General features: G+C 47.4%; 1 protein-coding gene across 1 annotated transcript in view; it reads left to right on the plus strand.

The window, feature by feature from the left end:
- The first annotated feature begins 381 nt into the window (after positions 1-381).
- Positions 382-19,717, plus strand: part of GRSF1 (G-rich RNA sequence binding factor 1) — a 49,922-nt gene continuing 30,586 nt past the window's right edge. The window contains exon 1 of the mRNA XM_082244206.1: positions 382-691. Within this exon, the coding sequence (XP_082100332.1) occupies positions 506-691 (186 nt within the window). The 5' untranslated portion in view covers positions 382-505. The remainder of the gene's footprint in view (positions 692-19,717) is intronic.

Genomic DNA, 19,717 nt, shown 5'->3' on the forward strand with positions numbered 1-19,717 from the left:
GACCTTTCTGTCAGTGGCATCTCCACCAGCAGGAAAAGCTCTTGCCAGTGCCAGCCCTGAGGGTCCCTTGAACACACAAGGCATTCTATGACTCCTTGCACTTGACTACTACAAAGCCAGGAGCAGGCAGGGCTGAAGGATCTGTATGACAAGGTCAGCTGATTGGCACAATGTCACCATGGCCTGTTCCCCCCACGTGATGACAAGGCATGATGGGAAATGCAGTCCAGGCCCAAGGTTCATACCATGCCTCATTGGTCGAGCGCAGCGCGATCCACGCCATGCAATGAAATGCGTATTGACGTTCGACTACGTCCGCCTGTGATTGGTCGGAGTCAGAGCAGGCTTGCCGGGACATGTAGTTTTCGTGGGCACGGTCGCTTTGTGATTGGTCGGCCGGTGAGCGGTGGCTGATGGGCGATGTAGCGTGTAGAGTGGTTTGAGGCCAGCTCTAGCGGCGGGTGTTGTTGCGATTCCGGCTGTTGTGAGCGCTCTGTTCCTCTGCATGGCCGGGAGCTGCAGGATCATCAGCGCCTCAATAGCTCAGCTAGTGCTGAGGGGCCGGGGAGCCGCGCTGCTGAGGAGAGGAGTGCCCGGGATACAGAGCTGTCTGCTGGAAGGGCTGCCGGGGAGAGTGCGGACCCCGGGGCTGGACAGGCCGCACAGCGCTGCCTTCTATACCAGTACACAGGTATGAGGGACAGGGGGGCCGCCTCCCCTCATACACTTCTTTCCTTACTGAGCAGAGCATTGGTAGCACATGGCCTTCCTATAGGGGAAGGATCCTCAAACTACGGACCTCCAGCTGTTGCGGAACTACACATCCCATGAGGCATTGTAAAACTCTGACATTCACAGACATGACAAGGCATGATGGGAATTGTAGTTCTTGAACAACTGGAGGGCCATAGTTTGAAGACCCCTGCAGGAGAAGCACAGCCCTCTTCTGTCACCCCTCATACATCTCCACCTGTCCTAGTCACTTATCTCTTCACTCACCTTCCTATAGGAGAAGTACAGCCCTCTTCTGTCACCTCTCATACATCTCTACCTGTCCTAGTCACTTATCTCTTCACTCACCTTCCTATAGGAGAAGTACAGCCCTCTTCTGTCACCTCTCATACATCTCCACCTGTCCTAGTCACTTATCTCTTCACTCACCTTCCTATAGGAGAAGTACAGCCCTCTTCTGTCACCCCTCATACATCTCCACCTGTCCTAGTCACTTATCTCTTCACTCACCTTCCTATAGGAGAAGTACAGCCCTCTTCTGTCACCTCTCATACATCTCTACCTGTCCTAGTCACTTATCTCTTCACTCACCTTCCTATAGGAGAAGTACAGCCCTCTTCTGTCACCTCTCATACATCTCTACCTGTCCTAGTCACTTATCTCTTCACTCACCTTCCTATAGGAGAAGTACAGCCCTCTTCTGTCACCTCTCATACATCTCTACCTGTCCTAGTCACTTATCTCTTCACTCACCTTCCTATAGGAGAAGTACAGCCCTCTTCTGTCACCTCTCATACATCTCCACCTGTCCTAGTCACTTATCTCTTCACTCACCTTCCTATAGGAGAAGTACAGCCCTCTTCTGTCACCCCTCATACATCTCCACCTGTCCTAGTCACTTATCTCTTCACTCACCTTCCTATAGGAGAAGTACAGCCCTCTTCTGTCACCTCTCATACATCTCTACCTGTCCTAGTCACTTATCTCTTCACTCACCTTCCTATAGGAGAAGTACAGCCCTCTTCTGTCACCTCTCATACATCTCTACCTGTCCTAGTCACTTATCTCTTCACTCACCTTCCTATAGGAGAAGTACAGCCCTCTTCTGTCACCTCTCATACATCTCCACCTGTCCTAGTCACTTATCTCTTCACTCACCTTCCTATAGGAGAAGTACAGCCCTCTTCTGTCACCTCTCATACATCTCTACCTGTCCTAGTCACTTATCTCTTCACTCACCTTCCTATAGGAGAAGCACAGCCCTCTTCTGTCACCTCTCATACATCTCTACCTGTCCTAGTCACTTATCTCTTCACTCACCTTCCTATAGGAGAAGCACAGCCCTCTTCTGTCACCTCTCATACATCTCTACCTGTCCTAGTCACTTATCTCTTCACTCACCTTCCTATAGGAGAAGTACAGCCCTCTTCTGTCACCTCTCATACAACTCCACCTGTCCTAGTCACTTATCTCTTCACTCACCTTCCTATAGGAGAAGCACAGCCCTCTTCTGTCACCTCTCATACATCTCTACCTGTCCTAGTCACTTATCTCTTCACTCACCTTCCTATAGGAGAAGCACAGCCCTCTTCTGTCACCTCTCATACATCTCTACCTGTCCTAGTCACTTATCTCTTCACTCACCTTCCTATAGGAGAAGCACAGCCCTCTTCTGTCACCCCTCATACATCTCTACCTGTCCTAGTCACTTATCTCTTCACTCACCTTCCTATAGGAGAAGCACAGCCCTCTTCTGTCACCTCTCATACATCTTTACCTGTCCTAGTCACTTATCTCTTCACTCGCCTCCCTATAGGAGGAGCACAGCCCTCTTCTGTCACCTCTCATACATCTCTACCTGTCCTAGTCACTTATCTCTTCACTCACCTTCCTATAGGGGAAGCACAGCCCTCTTCTGTCACCTCTCATACATCTCTACCTGTCCTAGTCACTTATCTCTTCACTCACCTTCCTATAGGAGAAGCACAGCCCTCTTCTGTCACCTCTCATACATCTCTACCTGTCCTAGTCACTTATCTCTTCACTCACCTTCCTATAGGAGAAGTACAGCCCTCTTCTGTCACCTCTCATACAACTCCACCTGTCCTAGTCACTTATCTCTTCACTCACCTTCCTATAGGAGAAGCACAGCCCTCTTCTGTCACCCCTCATACATCTCTACCTGTCCTAGTCACTTATCTCTTCACTCACCTTCCTATAGGAGAAGTACAGCCCTCTTCTGTCACCTCTCATACAACTCCACCTGTCCTAGTCACTTATCTCTTCACTCACCTCCCTATAGGAGAAGCACAGTCCTCTTCTGTCACCTCTCATACAACTCCACCTGTCCTAGTCACTTATCTCTTCACTCACCTTCCTATAGGAGAAGCACAGCCCTCTTCCGTCACCTCTCATACATCTCTACCTGTCCTAGTCACTTAACTCTTCACTCACCTTCCTATAGGAGAAGCACAGTCCTCTTCTGTCACCCCTCATACATCTCTACCTGTCCTAGTCACTTATCTCTTCACTCACCTTCCTATAGGAGAAGCACAGCCCTCTTCTGTCACCTCTCATACATCTCTACCTGTCCTAGTCACTTATCTCTTCACTCACCTTCCTATAGGAGAAGTACAGCCCTCTTCTGTCACCTCTCATACAACTCCACCTGTCCTAGTCACTTATCTCTTCACTCACCTTCCTATAGGAGAAGCACAGCCCTCTTCTGTCACCTCTCATACATCTCTACCTGTCCTAGTCACTTATCTCTTCACTCACCTTCCTATAGGAGAAGCACAGCCCTCTTCTGTCACCTCTCATACATCTCTACCTGTCCTAGTCACTTATCTCTTCACTCACCTTCCTATAGGAGAAGCACAGCCCTCTTCTGTCACCCCTCATACATCTCTACCTGTCCTAGTCACTTATCTCTTCACTCACCTTCCTATAGGAGAAGCACAGCCCTCTTCTGTCACCTCTCATACATCTTTACCTGTCCTAGTCACTTATCTCTTCACTCGCCTCCCTATAGGAGGAGCACAGCCCTCTTCTGTCACCTCTCATACATCTCTACCTGTCCTAGTCACTTATCTCTTCACTCACCTTCCTATAGGGGAAGCACAGCCCTCTTCTGTCACCTCTCATACATCTCTACCTGTCCTAGTCACTTATCTCTTCACTCACCTTCCTATAGGAGAAGCACAGCCCTCTTCTGTCACCTCTCATACATCTCTACCTGTCCTAGTCACTTATCTCTTCACTCACCTTCCTATAGGAGAAGTACAGCCCTCTTCTGTCACCTCTCATACAACTCCACCTGTCCTAGTCACTTATCTCTTCACTCACCTTCCTATAGGAGAAGCACAGCCCTCTTCTGTCACCCCTCATACATCTCTACCTGTCCTAGTCACTTATCTCTTCACTCACCTTCCTATAGGAGAAGTACAGCCCTCTTCTGTCACCTCTCATACAACTCCACCTGTCCTAGTCACTTATCTCTTCACTCACCTCCCTATAGGAGAAGCACAGTCCTCTTCTGTCACCTCTCATACAACTCCACCTGTCCTAGTCACTTATCTCTTCACTCACCTTCCTATAGGAGAAGCACAGCCCTCTTCCGTCACCTCTCATACATCTCTACCTGTCCTAGTCACTTAACTCTTCACTCACCTTCCTATAGGAGAAGCACAGTCCTCTTCTGTCACCCCTCATACATCTCTACCTGTCCTAGTCACTTATCTCTTCACTCACTTCCCTATAGGGGAAGTACAGCCCTCTTCTGTCACCTCTCATACATCTCTACCTGTCCTAGTCACTTATCTCTTCACTCACCTCCCTATAGGGGAAGCACAGTCCTCTTCTGTCACCTCTCATACATCTCTACCTGTCCTAGTCACTTATCTCTTCACTCACCTTCCTATAGGAGAAGTACAGCCCTCTTCTGTCACCTCTCATACAACTCCACCTGTCCTAGTCACTTATCTCTTCACTCACCTTCCTATAGGAGAAGCACAGCCCTCTTCCGTCACCTCTCATACATCTCTACCTGTCCTAGTCACTTAACTCTTCACTCACCTTCCTATAGGAGAAGCACAGTCCTCTTCTGTCACCCCTCATACATCTCTACCTGTCCTAGTCACTTATCTCTTCACTCACCTTCCTATAGGAGAAGCACAGCCCTCTTCTGTCACCCCTCATACATCTCCACCTGTCCTAGTCACTCATCTCTTCACTCACCTTCCTATAGGAGAAGCACAGTCCTCTTCTGTCACCCCTCATACATCTCTACCTGTCCTAGTCACTTATCTCTTCACTCACCTTCCTATAGGAGAAGCACAGCCCTCTTCTGTCACCTCTCATACATCTCTACCTGTCCTAGTCACTTATCTCTTCACTCACCTTCCTATAGGGGAAGCACCGCCCTCTTCTGTCACCTCTCATACATCTCTACCTGTCCTAGTCACTTATCTCTTCACTCACCTTCCTATAGGAGGAGCACAGCCCTCTTCTGTCACCCCTCATACATCTCTACCTGTCCTAGTCACTTATCTCTTCACTCACCTTCCTATAGGAGAAGCACAGCCCTCTTCTGTCACCTCTCATACATCTCTACCTGTCCTAGTCACTTATCTCTTCACTCCCCTTCCTATAGGAGAAGCACAGCCCTCTTCTGTCACCTCTCATACATCTCCACCTGTCCTAGTCACTTATCTCTTCACTCACCTTCCTATAGGAGAAGTACAGCCCTCTTCTGTCACCTCTCATACATCTCCACCTGTCCTAGTCACTTATCTCTTCACTCACCTTCCTATAGGAGAAGTACAGCCCTCTTCTGTCACCCCTCATACATCTCTACCTGTCCTAGTCACTTATCTCTTCACTCACCTTCCTATAGGAGAAGCACAGCCCTCTTCTGTCACCTCTCATACATCTCTACCTGTCCTAGTCACTTATCTCTTCACTCACCTTCCTATAGGAGAAGCACAGCCCTCTTCTGTCACCTCTCATACATCTCTACCTGTCCTAGTCACTTATCTCTTCACTCACCTTCCTATAGGAGAAGTACAGCCCTCTTCTGTCACCTCTCATACAACTCCACCTGTCCTAGTCACTTATCTCTTCACTCACCTTCCTATAGGAGAAGCACAGCCCTCTTCTGTCACCTCTCATACATCTCTACCTGTCCTAGTCACTTATCTCTTCACTCACCTTCCTATAGGAGAAGCACAGCCCTCTTCTGTCACCTCTCATACATCTCTACCTGTCCTAGTCACTTATCTCTTCACTCACCTTCCTATAGGAGAAGCACAGCCCTCTTCTGTCACCCCTCATACATCTCTACCTGTCCTAGTCACTTATCTCTTCACTCACCTTCCTATAGGAGAAGCACAGCCCTCTTCTGTCACCTCTCATACATCTTTACCTGTCCTAGTCACTTATCTCTTCACTCGCCTCCCTATAGGAGGAGCACAGCCCTCTTCTGTCACCTCTCATACATCTCTACCTGTCCTAGTCACTTATCTCTTCACTCACCTTCCTATAGGGGAAGCACAGCCCTCTTCTGTCACCTCTCATACATCTCTACCTGTCCTAGTCACTTATCTCTTCACTCACCTTCCTATAGGAGAAGCACAGCCCTCTTCTGTCACCTCTCATACATCTCTACCTGTCCTAGTCACTTATCTCTTCACTCACCTTCCTATAGGAGAAGTACAGCCCTCTTCTGTCACCTCTCATACAACTCCACCTGTCCTAGTCACTTATCTCTTCACTCACCTTCCTATAGGAGAAGCACAGCCCTCTTCTGTCACCCCTCATACATCTCTACCTGTCCTAGTCACTTATCTCTTCACTCACCTTCCTATAGGAGAAGTACAGCCCTCTTCTGTCACCTCTCATACAACTCCACCTGTCCTAGTCACATATCTCTTCACTCACCTTCCTATAGGAGAAGCACAGCCCTCTTCCGTCACCTCTCATACATCTCTACCTGTCCTAGTCACTTAACTCTTCACTCACCTTCCTATAGGAGAAGCACAGTCCTCTTCTGTCACCCCTCATACATCTCTACCTGTCCTAGTCACTTATCTCTTCACTCACCTTCCTATAGGAGAAGCACAGCCCTCTTCTGTCACCCCTCATACATCTCCACCTGTCCTAGTCACTCATCTCTTCACTCACCTTCCTATAGGAGAAGCACAGTCCTCTTCTGTCACCCCTCATACATCTCTACCTGTCCTAGTCACTTATCTCTTCACTCACCTTCCTATAGGAGAAGCACAGCCCTCTTCTGTCACCTCTCGTACATCTCTACCTGTCCTAGTCACTTATCTCTTCACTCACCTTCCTATAGGGGAAGCACCGCCCTCTTCTGTCACCTCTCATACATCTCTACCTGTCCTAGTCACTTATCTCTTCACTCACCTTCCTATAGGAGAAGCACAGCCCTCTTCTGTCACCCCTCATACATCTCTACCTGTCCTAGTCACTTATCTCTTCACTCACCTTCCTATAGGAGAAGCACAGCCCTCTTCTGTCACCCCTCATACATCTCTACCTGTCCTAGTCACTTATCTCTTCACTCACCTTCCTATAGGAGAAGCACAGCCCTCTTCTGTCACCTCTCATACATCTCTACCTGTCCTAGTCACTTATCTCTTCACTCACCTTCCTATAGGGGAAGCACAGCCCTCTTCTGTCACCTCTCATACATCTCTACCTGTCCTAGTCACTTATCTCTTCACTCACCTTCCTATAGGAGAAGCACAGCCCTCTTCTGTCACCTCTCATACATCTCTACCTGTCCTAGTCACTTATCTCTTCACTCACCTTCCTATAGGGGAAGCACAGCCCTCTTCTGTCACCTCTCATACATCTCCACCTGTCCTAGTCACTTATCTCTTCACTCACCTTCCTATAGGAGAAGCACAGCCCTCTTCTGTCACCTCTCATACATCTCTACCTGTCCTAGTCACTTATCTCTTCACTCACCTTCCTATAGGAGAAGTACAGCCCTCTTCTGTCACCTCTCATACAACTCCACCTGTCCTAGTCACTTATCTCTTCACTCACCTTCCTATAGGAGAAGCACAGTCCTCTTCTGTCACCCCTCATACATCTCTACCTGTCCTAGTCACTTATCTCTTCACTCACCTTCCTATAGGGGAAGCACAGCCCTCTTCTGTCACCTCTCATACATCTCTACCTGTCCTAGTCACTTATCTCTTCACTCACCTTCCTATAGGAGAAGCACAGTCCTCTTCTGTCACCTCTCATACATCTCTACCTGTCCTAGTCACTTATCTCTTCACTCACCTTCCTATAGGAGAAGTACAGTCCTCTTCTGTCACCTCTCATACATCTCTACCTGTCCTAGTCACTTATCTCTTCACTCACCTTCCTATAGGAGAAGCACAGTCCTCTTCTGTCACCCCTCATACATCTCTACCTGTCCTAGTCACTTATCTCTTCACTCACCTTCCTATAGGAGAAGTACAGCCCTCTTCTGTCACCTCTCATACAACTCCACCTGTCCTAGTCACTTATCTCTTCACTCACCTTCCTATAGGAGAAGCACAGCCCTCTTCCGTCACCTCTCATACATCTCTACCTGTCCTAGTCACTTAACTCTTCACTCACCTTCCTATAGGAGAAGCACAGCCCTCTTCTGTCACCTCTCATACATCTCTACCTGTCCTAGTCACTTATCTCTTCACTCCTCTTCCTATAGGAGAAGCACAGCCCTCTTCTGTCACCTCTCATACATCTCTACCTGTCCTAGTCACTTATCTCCTCACTTTGCTATAGGGGAAGCACAGTCCTCTTCTGTCACCCCCCATATATCTCTACCTGTCCTAGTCACTTATCTCTTCACTCACCTCCCTATAGGGAAAGTACAGCCCTCTTCTGTCACCTCTCATACATCTCTACCTGTCCTAGTCACTTATCTCTTCACTCACCTCCCTATAGGGGAAGCACAGTCCTCTTCTGTCACCTCTCATACATCTCTACCTTTACTAGTCTCTTATCTCTTCACTCACCTCCCTATAGGGGAAGCACAGCCCTCTTCTGTCACCTCTCATACATCTCTACCTGTACTAGTCACTTATCTCTTCACTCACCTTCCTATAGGGGAAGCACAGGCCTCTTCTGTCACCTCTCATACATCTCTACCTGTCCTAGTCACTTATCTCTTCACTCACCTTCCTATAGGGGAAGCACAGCCCTCTTCTGTCACCTCTCATACATCTTTTCCTGTCCTAGTCACTTATCTCTTCACTCACCTCCCTATAGGGGAAGCACAGGCCTCTTCTGTCACCTCTCATACATCTCTACCTGTCCTAGTCACTTATCTCTTCACTCACCTTCCTATAGGAGAAGCACAGCCCTCTTCTGTCACCTCTCATACATCTCTACCTGTCCTAGTCACTTATCTCTTCACTCCTCTTCCTATAGGAGAAGCACAGCCCTCTTCTGTCACCTCTCGTACATCTCCACCTGTCCTAGTCACTTATCTCTTCACTCACCTCCCTATAGGGGAAGCACAGGCCTCTTCTGTCACCTCTCATACATCTCTACCTGTCCTAGTCACTTATCTCTTCACTCATCTTCCTATAGGAGAAGCACAGCCCTCTTCTGTCACCTCTCATACATCTCCACCTGTCCTAGTCACTTATCTCTTCACTCACCTCCCTATAGGGGAAGCACAGGCCTCTTCTGTCACCTCTCATACATCTCTACCTGTCCTAGTCACTTATCTCTTCACTCACCTTCCTATAGGGGAAGCACCGCCCTCTTCTGTCACCCCTCATACATCTCTACCTGTCCTAGTCACTTATCTCTTCACTCACCTTCCTATAGGAGAAGCACCGCCCTCTTCTGTCACCTCTCATACATCTCTACCTGTCCTAGTCACTTATCTCTTCACTCACCTCCCTATAGGGGAAGCACAGCCCTCTTCTGTCACCTCTCATACATCTCCACCTGTCCTAGTCACTTATCTCTTCACTCACCTTCCTATAGGAGAAGCCCAGCCCTCTTCTGTCACCTCTCATACATCTCTACCTGTCCTAATCACTTATCTCTTCACTCACCTTCCTATAGGGGAAGCACAGCCCTCTTCTGTCACCCCTCATACATCTCTACCTGTCCTAGTCACTTATCTCTTCACTCACCTCCCTATAGGGGAAGCACAGGCCTCTTCTGTCACCTCTCATACATCTCTACCTGTCCTAGTCACTTATCTCATTACTCACCTTCCTATAGGGGAAGCACAGTCCTCTTCTGTCACCTCTCATACATCTTTACCTGTCCTAGTCACTTATCTCTTCACTCGCCTCCCTATAGGGGAAGCACAGCCCTCTTCTGTCACCTCTCATACATCTCTACCTGTCCTAGTCACTTATCTCTTCACTCACCTCCCTATAGGGGAAGCACAGGCCTCTTCTGTCACCTCTCATACATCTCTACCTGTCCTAGTCACTTATCTCTTCACTCGCCTCCCTATAGGGGAAGCACAGCCCTCTTCTGTCACCTCTCATACATCTTTACCTGTCCTAGTCACTTATCTCTTCACTCGCCTCCCTATAGGGGAAGCACAGCCCTCTTCTGTCACCTCTCATACATCTCTACCTGTCCTAGTCACTTATCTCTTCACTCACCTCCCTATAGGGGAAGCACAGGCCTCTTCTGTCACCTCTCATACATCTCTACCTGTCCTAGTCACTTATCTCTTCACTCGCCTCCCTATAGGGGAAGCACAGCCCTCTTCTGTCACCTCTCATACATCTCTACCTGTCCTAGTCACTTATCTCTTCACTCACCTCCCTATAGGGGAAGCACAGGCCTCTTCTGTCACCTCTCATACATCTCTACCTGTCCTAGTCACCTATCTCTTCACTCACTTTCCTATAGGAGAAGCACAGCCCTCTTCTGTCACCTCTCATTCATCTCTACCTGTCCTAGTCACTTATCTCCTCACTTTGCTATAGGGGAAGCACAGTCCTCTTCTGTCACCCCTCATATATCTCTACCTGTCCTAGTCACTTATCTCTTCACTCACTTCCCTATAGGGGAAGTACAGCCCTCTTCTGTCACCTCTCATACATCTCTACCTGTCCTAGTCACTTATCTCTTCACTCACCTCCCTATAGGGGAAGCACAGTCCTCTTCTGTCACCTCTCATACATCTCTACCTGTCCTAGTCACTTATCTCATTACTCACCTTCCTATAGGGGAAGCACAGTCCTCTTCTGTCACCTCTCATACATCTCTACCTGTCCTAGTCACTTATCTCTTCACTCACCTTCCTATAGGGGAAGCACCGCCCTCTTCTGTCACCCCTCATACATCTCTACCTGTCCTAGTCACTTATCTCTTCACTCACCTTCCTATAGGAGAAGCCCAGCCCTCTTCTGTCACCTCTCATACATCTCTACCTGTCCTAGTCACTTATCTCTTCACTCACCTTCCTATAGGAGAAGCACAGCCCTCTTCTGTCACCTCTCATACATCTCTACCTGTCCTAGTCACTTATCTCTTCACTCACCTTCCTATAGGGGAAGCACAGGCCTCTTCTGTCACCTCTCATACATCTCTACCTGTCCTAGTCACTTATCTCCTCACTTTGCTATAGGGGAAGCACAGTCCTCTTCTGTCACCCCTCATATATCTCTACCTGTCCTAGTCACTTATCTCTTCACTCACCTCCCTATAGGGGAAGCACAGCCCTCTTCTTTCACCCCTCATATATCTCTACCTGTCCTAGTCACTTATCTCTTCACTCACCTTCCTATAGGGGAAGTCCAGCCCTCTTCTGTCACCTCTCATACATCTCTACCTGTCCTAGTCACTTATCTCTTCACTCACCTCCCTATAGGGGAAGCACAGCCCTCTTCTGTCACCTCTCATACATCTCCACCTGTCCTAGTCACTTATCTCTTCACTCACCTTCCTATAGGAGAAGCCCAGCCCTCTTCTGTCACCTCTCATACATCTCTACCTGTCCTAATCACTTATCTCATTACTCACCTTCCTATAGGGGAAGCACAGCCCTCTTCTGTCACCTCTCATACATCTCCACCTGTCCTAGTCACTTATCTCTTCACTCACCTTCCTATAGGGGAAGCACAGCCCTCTTCTGTCACCACTCATACATCTCTACCTGTACTAGTCACTTATCTCCTCACTTTGCTATAGGGGAAGCACAGTCCTCTTCTGTCACCCCTCATATATCTCTATTTGTCCTAGTCACTTATCGCTTCAATTTGTAATATAGTTAGGAGTGGTAGTGGATAAAGAGGGGTAAATGGGGAAGAAAAATGTGGAAAAAAATTCTTCCAGACCTGGATATTTGGATTTTAATGTGCCTTAAGATTACAAACAACCATTTGTTAAAATTTTAAAATTATTTGTATTTATTGAACAGAATACATCATACATATAAAAAAAAGATTACAATCATATATATATATATATATATAACAGTGCATGTATTTTACATTTCATATACACTATATGTGAATTGGTTGTGGATCTACGCGTTTTGCTCATATTTTAAGGAGCTTCTTCAGGATCCATAACGTACATGCAGACCAGATAGACTATTATCATATCATAGTATCTAAAATGAACAATAATACTTATCAATATATGTTAAACATGGTACATTGACCATAGCATAACAAAAGAGAAAACAAACCTTTTTTCTTTAATATAAAGATAATACAAAATTAATACCAGATTAGTGATGGTGTTTAAAAATGGACGAGCAAATAATGGGTAAAAAAAATAAAAATAACACCTTTTAATTGGAGGTATAGAGAATCAGGCTTAGTCGGGCCATCATAAAAATAGAGAGAAGTTAAAAACCAGCAACCACAAAAAAAAAAGTGAGTGGACACCAGTGCAGAAAACAGGGCTAGAACCCAATAGGTGTATATAAGTAAATAAAAACTCCCTACGCTGGAACAAAAAATGGTATGGGAAATGGGAAAAATGCTTGATCCCAAGCCCATCAAACAGTGAAAATAGAATAGACGTTTTAAAGTACTGCAAACCATAAAAGGGAAGACTCCCAAAGTCCATAGCCATGGGAGTAAAACAATCCTGTCCCAGATTAGGTGTGTGTGTGTGTGTGTGTGTGTGTGTGTGTATATATATATATATATATATATATATATATATATATATATATATATATATATATATATATATATGTATGTATTTCAAGCACGCTAGAAGAGAAGAACAGACCTCAAATGCCACTGACTCCAATGCATAATATTGTAGACTTGCATGTAAAGATACACCTACCAGAAGTCCTCTATACCGCGAGGATGCCTTTCACTTTGACGGTCCCCTACACTAGAGGAGCGCCATCTGAAAGACCCTACATACAAGGTGCCTCTAAATAGGAAGAAGATCCTTCCCTTCTTCACGCCTCCCACCCCCCCACCTCCGCCCGCAGACTCCGCCAATACAGGCGTGAGTGCGGGGGATGTTCCTCCCAACTTGGATGACCGTTTCGGTTGGTGAACCTGGAAGTGATGTCATCCTGAACCTGCAGCTTAGCCGAGGTGATCCTTCCGGTGACCACATTCAATCCGGAAACACCACCGTCTTCCTGGCAGGCTCAAGGGCAAAACCACATAATCTGTGTAGGGGCCAGCGGGCAAAAGTACAGCCTACCCCTAGGCACTATATTATAACGTCTGTGACATACACAGAAAGCTGTGCAGCCTCCTAATATCTAAAATGTGTCAACAATGTGTCAACATTTCTCATATACCTCATCACCCGAGGTGCCAGAACGTCCGGGAGAAGAGGACAATCTTCAGACTGAGTCAATCCCCTACAAACACCCACAAAAAAAAAAAATTAAAAATAAATAAAAAAAGAGGGAAAAGGAGAGGAGAGAAAAATGTATGTATAGACAATACCAAATTTGCATATATTTTGGCACAAACATGTGTAGAATACTAAACATGTTAGAACTTCAGACATGTTCATCTCAATGCTCATCCATTTTAAATATCCAACACTGATGTACAAATTTCACAAAAGTATTAGAGGACCAGATACATTAAGAGGGCAAAAAAAAAAGACGTCATAAATCTACAAATTTATAACAACTGTGCATGGTTTAACTGTCCATAAAAGGAGCAAAACTCAATTGCTCATTGAGCCCCGGATTTTTGCATGCATTTAAGTTACAAATCCAGCAACGTTCACGCTGGAGGATTATCTTATCAAAAGGTCCGCCCCCCCCCCCCCCCCCCGAGGATGTGGGTGGATCCTTTCCAATGTAAAAAAATGGAAGATTTTTGAATTTAAATCCGTGGGCCCGTGCAATGTGTCGGGCTATCGAACTTTCCAAGTCACCAAACTCTACATAGGCAACATGATCACTTGTTCTCTCCCAGAACTGACGTTTAGTCTCCCCCCCCCCCCCCCCCCACGTAAAATGCTGGGCATGTACACTTCATCTAATAGACCACTCCCACCGTTTGACATGAAACAAAGTGTCGAGAGGACAATCTTTTTCCATTTGGTAAACACTGTTGAGATTTGTCTGCTATGTACAGTTGGGCAAAAAAAGTATTTATAGTCAGCCACCAATTGTGCAAGTTCTCCCACTTAAAAATATGAGAGAGAGGCCTGTAATTTTCATCATAGGTACACTTCAACCTTCAACTATGAGAGACAGAATGAGGGGAAAGAATCCAGGAAATTACATTGTAGGATTTCGAATGAATTGGTAAATTCCTCTGTAGAAGTATTTGGTCACCTACAAACAAACAAACAGGATTTCTGGCTCTCACAGACCTGTAACTTCTTCTTTAAGAGGCTCCTGTATTAATGGCACCTGTTTGAACTTGTTATCAGTATAAAAGACACCTGTCTACAACCTCAAACAGTCACACTCCAAACTCCACTATGGCCAAGACCAAAGAGCCGTTGAAGGACACCAGAAACAAAATTGTAGACCTGCACCAGGCTGTGAAGACTGAATCTGCAGTAGGCAAGCAGCTTAGTGTGAAGAAATCAACTGTGGGAAAAATTATTAGAAAATGAAAGACATACAAGACTACTTATAATCTCCCTCGATCTGGGGCTCCACGCAAGATCTCACACCGTGGGGTCAAAATAATCACAAGAACGGTGAGCAAAAATCCCAGAACCACACGGGGGGACTTAGTGAATGACCTGCATCATGCAGTGCCAGACGTGTCCCCCCTGCTTAAGCCAGTACATGTCCGGGCCCGTCTGAAGTTTGCTAGAGAGCATTTGGATGATCCAGAAGAGGAGTGGGAGAATGTCATATGGTCAGATGAAACCAAAGTAGAACTTTTTGGTAAAAACTCAACTCGTCATGTTTGGAGGAGAAAGAATGCATCCAGAGAACACCATACCTACTGTGAAGCATGGGGGTGGAAACATCATGCTTTGGGGCAGTTTTTCTGCAAAGGGACCAGGACCACTGATCCGTGCAAAGGAAAGAATGAATGGGGCCATGTATCGTGAGATTTTGAGTGAAAACTATCTTCCATCAGCAAGGGCATTAAAGATGAAACGTGGCTGGGTCTTTCAGCATGACAATGATCCCAAACGCACTGCCAGGGCAACGAAGAAGTGGCTTCGTAAGAAGCATTTCAAGGTCCTGGAGTGGCCTAGCCAGTCTCCAGATCTCAACCCCATAGAAAACCTTTGGAGGAGTTGAAAGTCCGTGTTGCCCAGCGACAGCCTGAGGAGATCTGCATGGAGGAATGGGCCAAAATACCAGCAACAGTGTGTGAAAACCTTGTGAAGTCTTACAGAAAACATTTGACTTGCCAAAAGTATTGAGATGAACATTTGTTATTGACAAAATACTTATTTTCTACCATAATTTGCACATAAATTCTTTAAAAATCAGACAATGATTTTCTGGATTTTTTTTTTCTCATTTTGTCTCTCATAGTTGAAGTATACCTATGATGAAAATTGCAGGCTTCTCTCATCTTTTTGAAGTGGGAGAGCTTGCACAATTGGTGGCTGACTAAATACTTTTTTGCCAAACTGTATGAGCAATACCCACAGTTTCCTCATGCAAAGGTACCAAGCGGCAATCTGACATGGATCTTTCTTTCTGCCTCTCCGATAGTGACTCAAGGTCACCAAATCTTTGATTGCGTTTATATGCAACATTAGGTCTAGAATCTACAAACTCAGTAAGTATTTTGCTAACAGTTGCCAATGCTTTGTCAGGATTTTTTTAATTTGCTCTGAATGTGCGTTAAATTTTGTAATCAATCTGGTTTTACTTAACGTTATATCCTCATAGTCACAAGGACTACCTTTTGCTCTTTTTTATATGCCCGTTTTCAGGCTTCTTTTACTGTAACCTCTCTGTGAGAAACGTAGTTGCAAGTCTTGGGCATGTAGCTCAAAATCTGTATCTTCTGAACAGTTTCTGCGAATTCTGCAGTATACCTATAGGTATTTCCTTAATCACATGTTTCGGATGTCCACTATTGTCATGCAATAGGGCATTGGTTGATGTTGGTTTCCTATATAAGGTGGTGGCTAGAATGTCTGTCATTGGGGCCTCTGTAAATATCAAGATCAAGGAAAGAGATTCTTTGATCGTCAAACGTAAATGTAAAGTGCAAGTTGAATGTGTTCCTATTCAGAGTCTGAACAAATTCCTTCAGGAGGCCAATCGGACCCGACCAAAGGACAAAGATATTGATATATCGCCGCCACATATCAATGTGGGTGACCTATTGAGACAGACTCCTGAAGAGAAGAGCCTCTTCTGTCACCCCTCATGTATCTCCACCTGTCCTAGCCACTTTTCTCTATTGTTCATTGACGGACGCAGTCCTCTGATGTATATCAGTAGGGTTATACCGCCCCCTACAGGAGTAGGACACTAAGCAGAAAAAAATTCTGGCTATGCCTATGGGCAGTCCCTGGGGGTATACCCTCTCTCTTCCTGCATAGGATGTAGGTTTTATTCTGCCTAGTCAGGAGTAAGGACCAAGTTCCTTGCTGGGATCTTTGGTCCTGGCATAGAAGTATTTTTTTATGTAGATTTTTTTTTTTTTTTTTTTTTAGCTAGCCTTTTTCTCCGGAATTTTTTCATGTGAGATCTTCAAGCAACCATGCCGGACTGGGCAACGGGCTGGATATCTAGATCCAGGGGTCACCCCCCAGTGAGCGCGTGCAGACCTTAGCTCTGCTCTGGGTCGGCCAGGACATAGTCCCACTGGACGGGGACTGGCCCCGCGAGTTAAACGTCTCGTCAGGTCGCACACGACAGGGTCTAGGCCCATGTCGCAGCATTACTATTTGGTTGACAGCCCTCACACTTCAGTGGAGAGGGGTCCTGTCAGGAGATGGCGCCCGCCTGTGTTGCGGGTACAGTGAGTAAACCTCCCCCCCCCCCCCCCTCTTTCCTGGTAGATTGTGGGGTGGACACGGGCCCCTCCCTGGGATGATTGGACCCTCGCACTCCTGGGTTTCCCTGTGTCCTGTTGTGCCCCCCTCCTCCTTCCCTGCTTTCTGGGGGCATAATCTCCCTCTCTGTGGGGTTCATTGGCGCCTGCCTGACCTCTGGGGGGGGCACTGTAGCGCTGTGGGGACGCTCTTTTAATAACAAAAAAGTGTTTTCTGTCATTTTTCTCAAAGTTTGCTGGCGTGCTCTATTAGTGCAATATTGACCCCTGAGACCATGTGTCCCCACCTGACCCCCACAGGGCCTTCTGGATCTCAACTGTCCACCGATGCGATTTCGGCGGTCCTGGAAGCATTTGTGTCCCGGGTGGAGGTGGCCTTTAGAGGGCGGGGTGCGAAGAAACTACTCGCACCTACCCCTGCCTCCTCTGATGTCTCGGAATCTGAGTCTGACTCAGCCATCACAGACGTGGGTACCCCAGCTGGGTCTGGTACCCCGCGCCATGCCTCCTCTGATAGGATGAGATCTCTACCTCTACTGCTGCGCAAGATAAGACGCTGGTGGACATACTGGTTGTTTCTGTGCGTGAAACCCTAAAATTGGAGGATGCGGCTGTCGTTGCAACTGGGGCACAGGTTGCCTTCGGCACCCATGAGCCTTCCAGGGTGGAAAAGTGGTTTTCCTTTCCCCACTTATTTTGCTGGCTTCCTCGCAAAAGAATGGGATTGGCCAAAACGTTCCCCTGGGGTGTCTAGACGGTTTACGAGGCGCTACCCCTTTTCGGGAGTCTCTGGTGGGAGAAGTGGTCGGTACCACCTAAGGTGAATCCCCCGGTCTCCAGGCTTGAGGCTACCGTTATTCCAGTGGGAGAGTCCCCGTGCTTTAAGGACCCAGAGGATAGGAAGGCGGAGGCTGTGGCCCGCAGCATGTACTCTCTGGCGGGGACTGCACTGAGGCCTGCCTTTACTGCGGCCCTTGTCACGCAAACGGTGACTAAATGGGTGAAGCTGCTACGCTGTGATGTGGAGGGCAAGCCTGTCCCTCCTGCCTTTGGGGAACTGTTGGACCAGATGGTGCAGGGGCTGCAATTTGCTTGCGATGCCACGCTGGACACTGCTTCCCTATTGGGTCGCCTGTTGGTTTCGGCGGTGGTCATCAGGCGTATGCTCTGGGCTGAATCGTTGGTCTGCGCATCTGGCTCCTAAGAAGGCCTTGATGGAACTCCCATTTGAAGGGGACCGTCTGTTTGGCGCTACCCTGGATGAATCATGAAATCATTAAAAGTCTTACAGGGGGGGGGGGGTAAGAATACTTTTCTTCAGCAGGCTTACAAGGGTAAGGACCCTCGGCGTAGTGGGGTCCGTCCTTTTCGGCTCACAGAAAATATTTTCGTACCTCGGGGGCAGCCGATAAAGCAAAGCCCTTCAAGGCTCCCTCGGGTGGTTCCAAGCGTCCCTGGTCTGGAAAACCGAAGTCTGGTTCCTTTAGGCCTGTGGACAAGGCCCCCTCGGCTTGAAGGTGCGTCCTCACCCGTGACTGGGGTGGGGGCGCCTTTGCCTGTTCCCGGACTTGTGGCTGGCTCGGATCCCAGACAAGTGGGTCCGGGAGGATGTGCAGTCCAGGTGGAAGATCAAGTTTCTATCCGTTCCTCCGGTCAGGTTTTTCCCTTCCAATGTCCACCTGTCCCCGGATCGCTTGTGAGCGCTCTATGGGGCGGTGCAGGACCTGCTACAGCAGGGTTTGATAGTGTAGGTTCCCCATGCGGAACGCTTTCACGGGTTTTATTCCAACCTGTTCACGGTTCCCAAGAAGAAGGGCAAGGTGCATCCGATCCTGGATCTGAAGGCACTGAATGTGTTCGTGTGCACTCAAAAGTTCAAATTGGAAACTATTCGCACAGTGGTGGCATCCCTACGTCAGGGGGATTTCCTGGCTTCAATAGATATCAAGGATGCCTACCTTCACATACCAATTTGTGCCGCTCACCAATGTTTTTTTTCGTTTTGCCTTGGTAGAGGATCACTATCAGTTTGTGGTGTTACCCTTTGGTCTCGCCTCCGCTCCTCGGGTTTTCACAAAAGTGTTGGCCCCGGTCCTGACGCTGTTACGGCAGCGGGGATATCGGTCCTGGACAATCAGATTCTCCTTGCGGAGTCCCCTGTGTTACTGACGGAAAACTTGGGGGCTACCGTGAGATTTCTGGAGGAGTCAGGTGGGTTGTGAATCTTCAGAAGTCGTCTCTGACCCCCTTCCATGCGACTGGTCTATCTGGGTCTGACTTTGGACTCGTCCTTAGCCAGGGTGTTTCTTCCCCCGGAAAAACTCCAGAAGCTCCAGTTAGCGGTTCAGCTGTTGATGTCCAAGACCGGTCATCCCTTCAGACCTGTATGAGAGTGCTGGGATTGATGGTGTCCTCCTTAGAGGCGGTCTCTTTCGCTCAATTCTACACGATTATTCTTCAAAGGGAAATTCTTCACAAGTGAAACAAACACCCGATTTCTCTGGACCTTCGGATTCAGCTAAGCCACAGGACCAGGGAGTCCCTGG

This window comes from Pelophylax lessonae (genome assembly GCF_965119305.1).
Source record: "Pelophylax lessonae genome assembly, chromosome: 1".
In the NCBI taxonomy this organism is placed as follows: domain Eukaryota; kingdom Metazoa; phylum Chordata; class Amphibia; order Anura; family Ranidae; genus Pelophylax; species Pelophylax lessonae.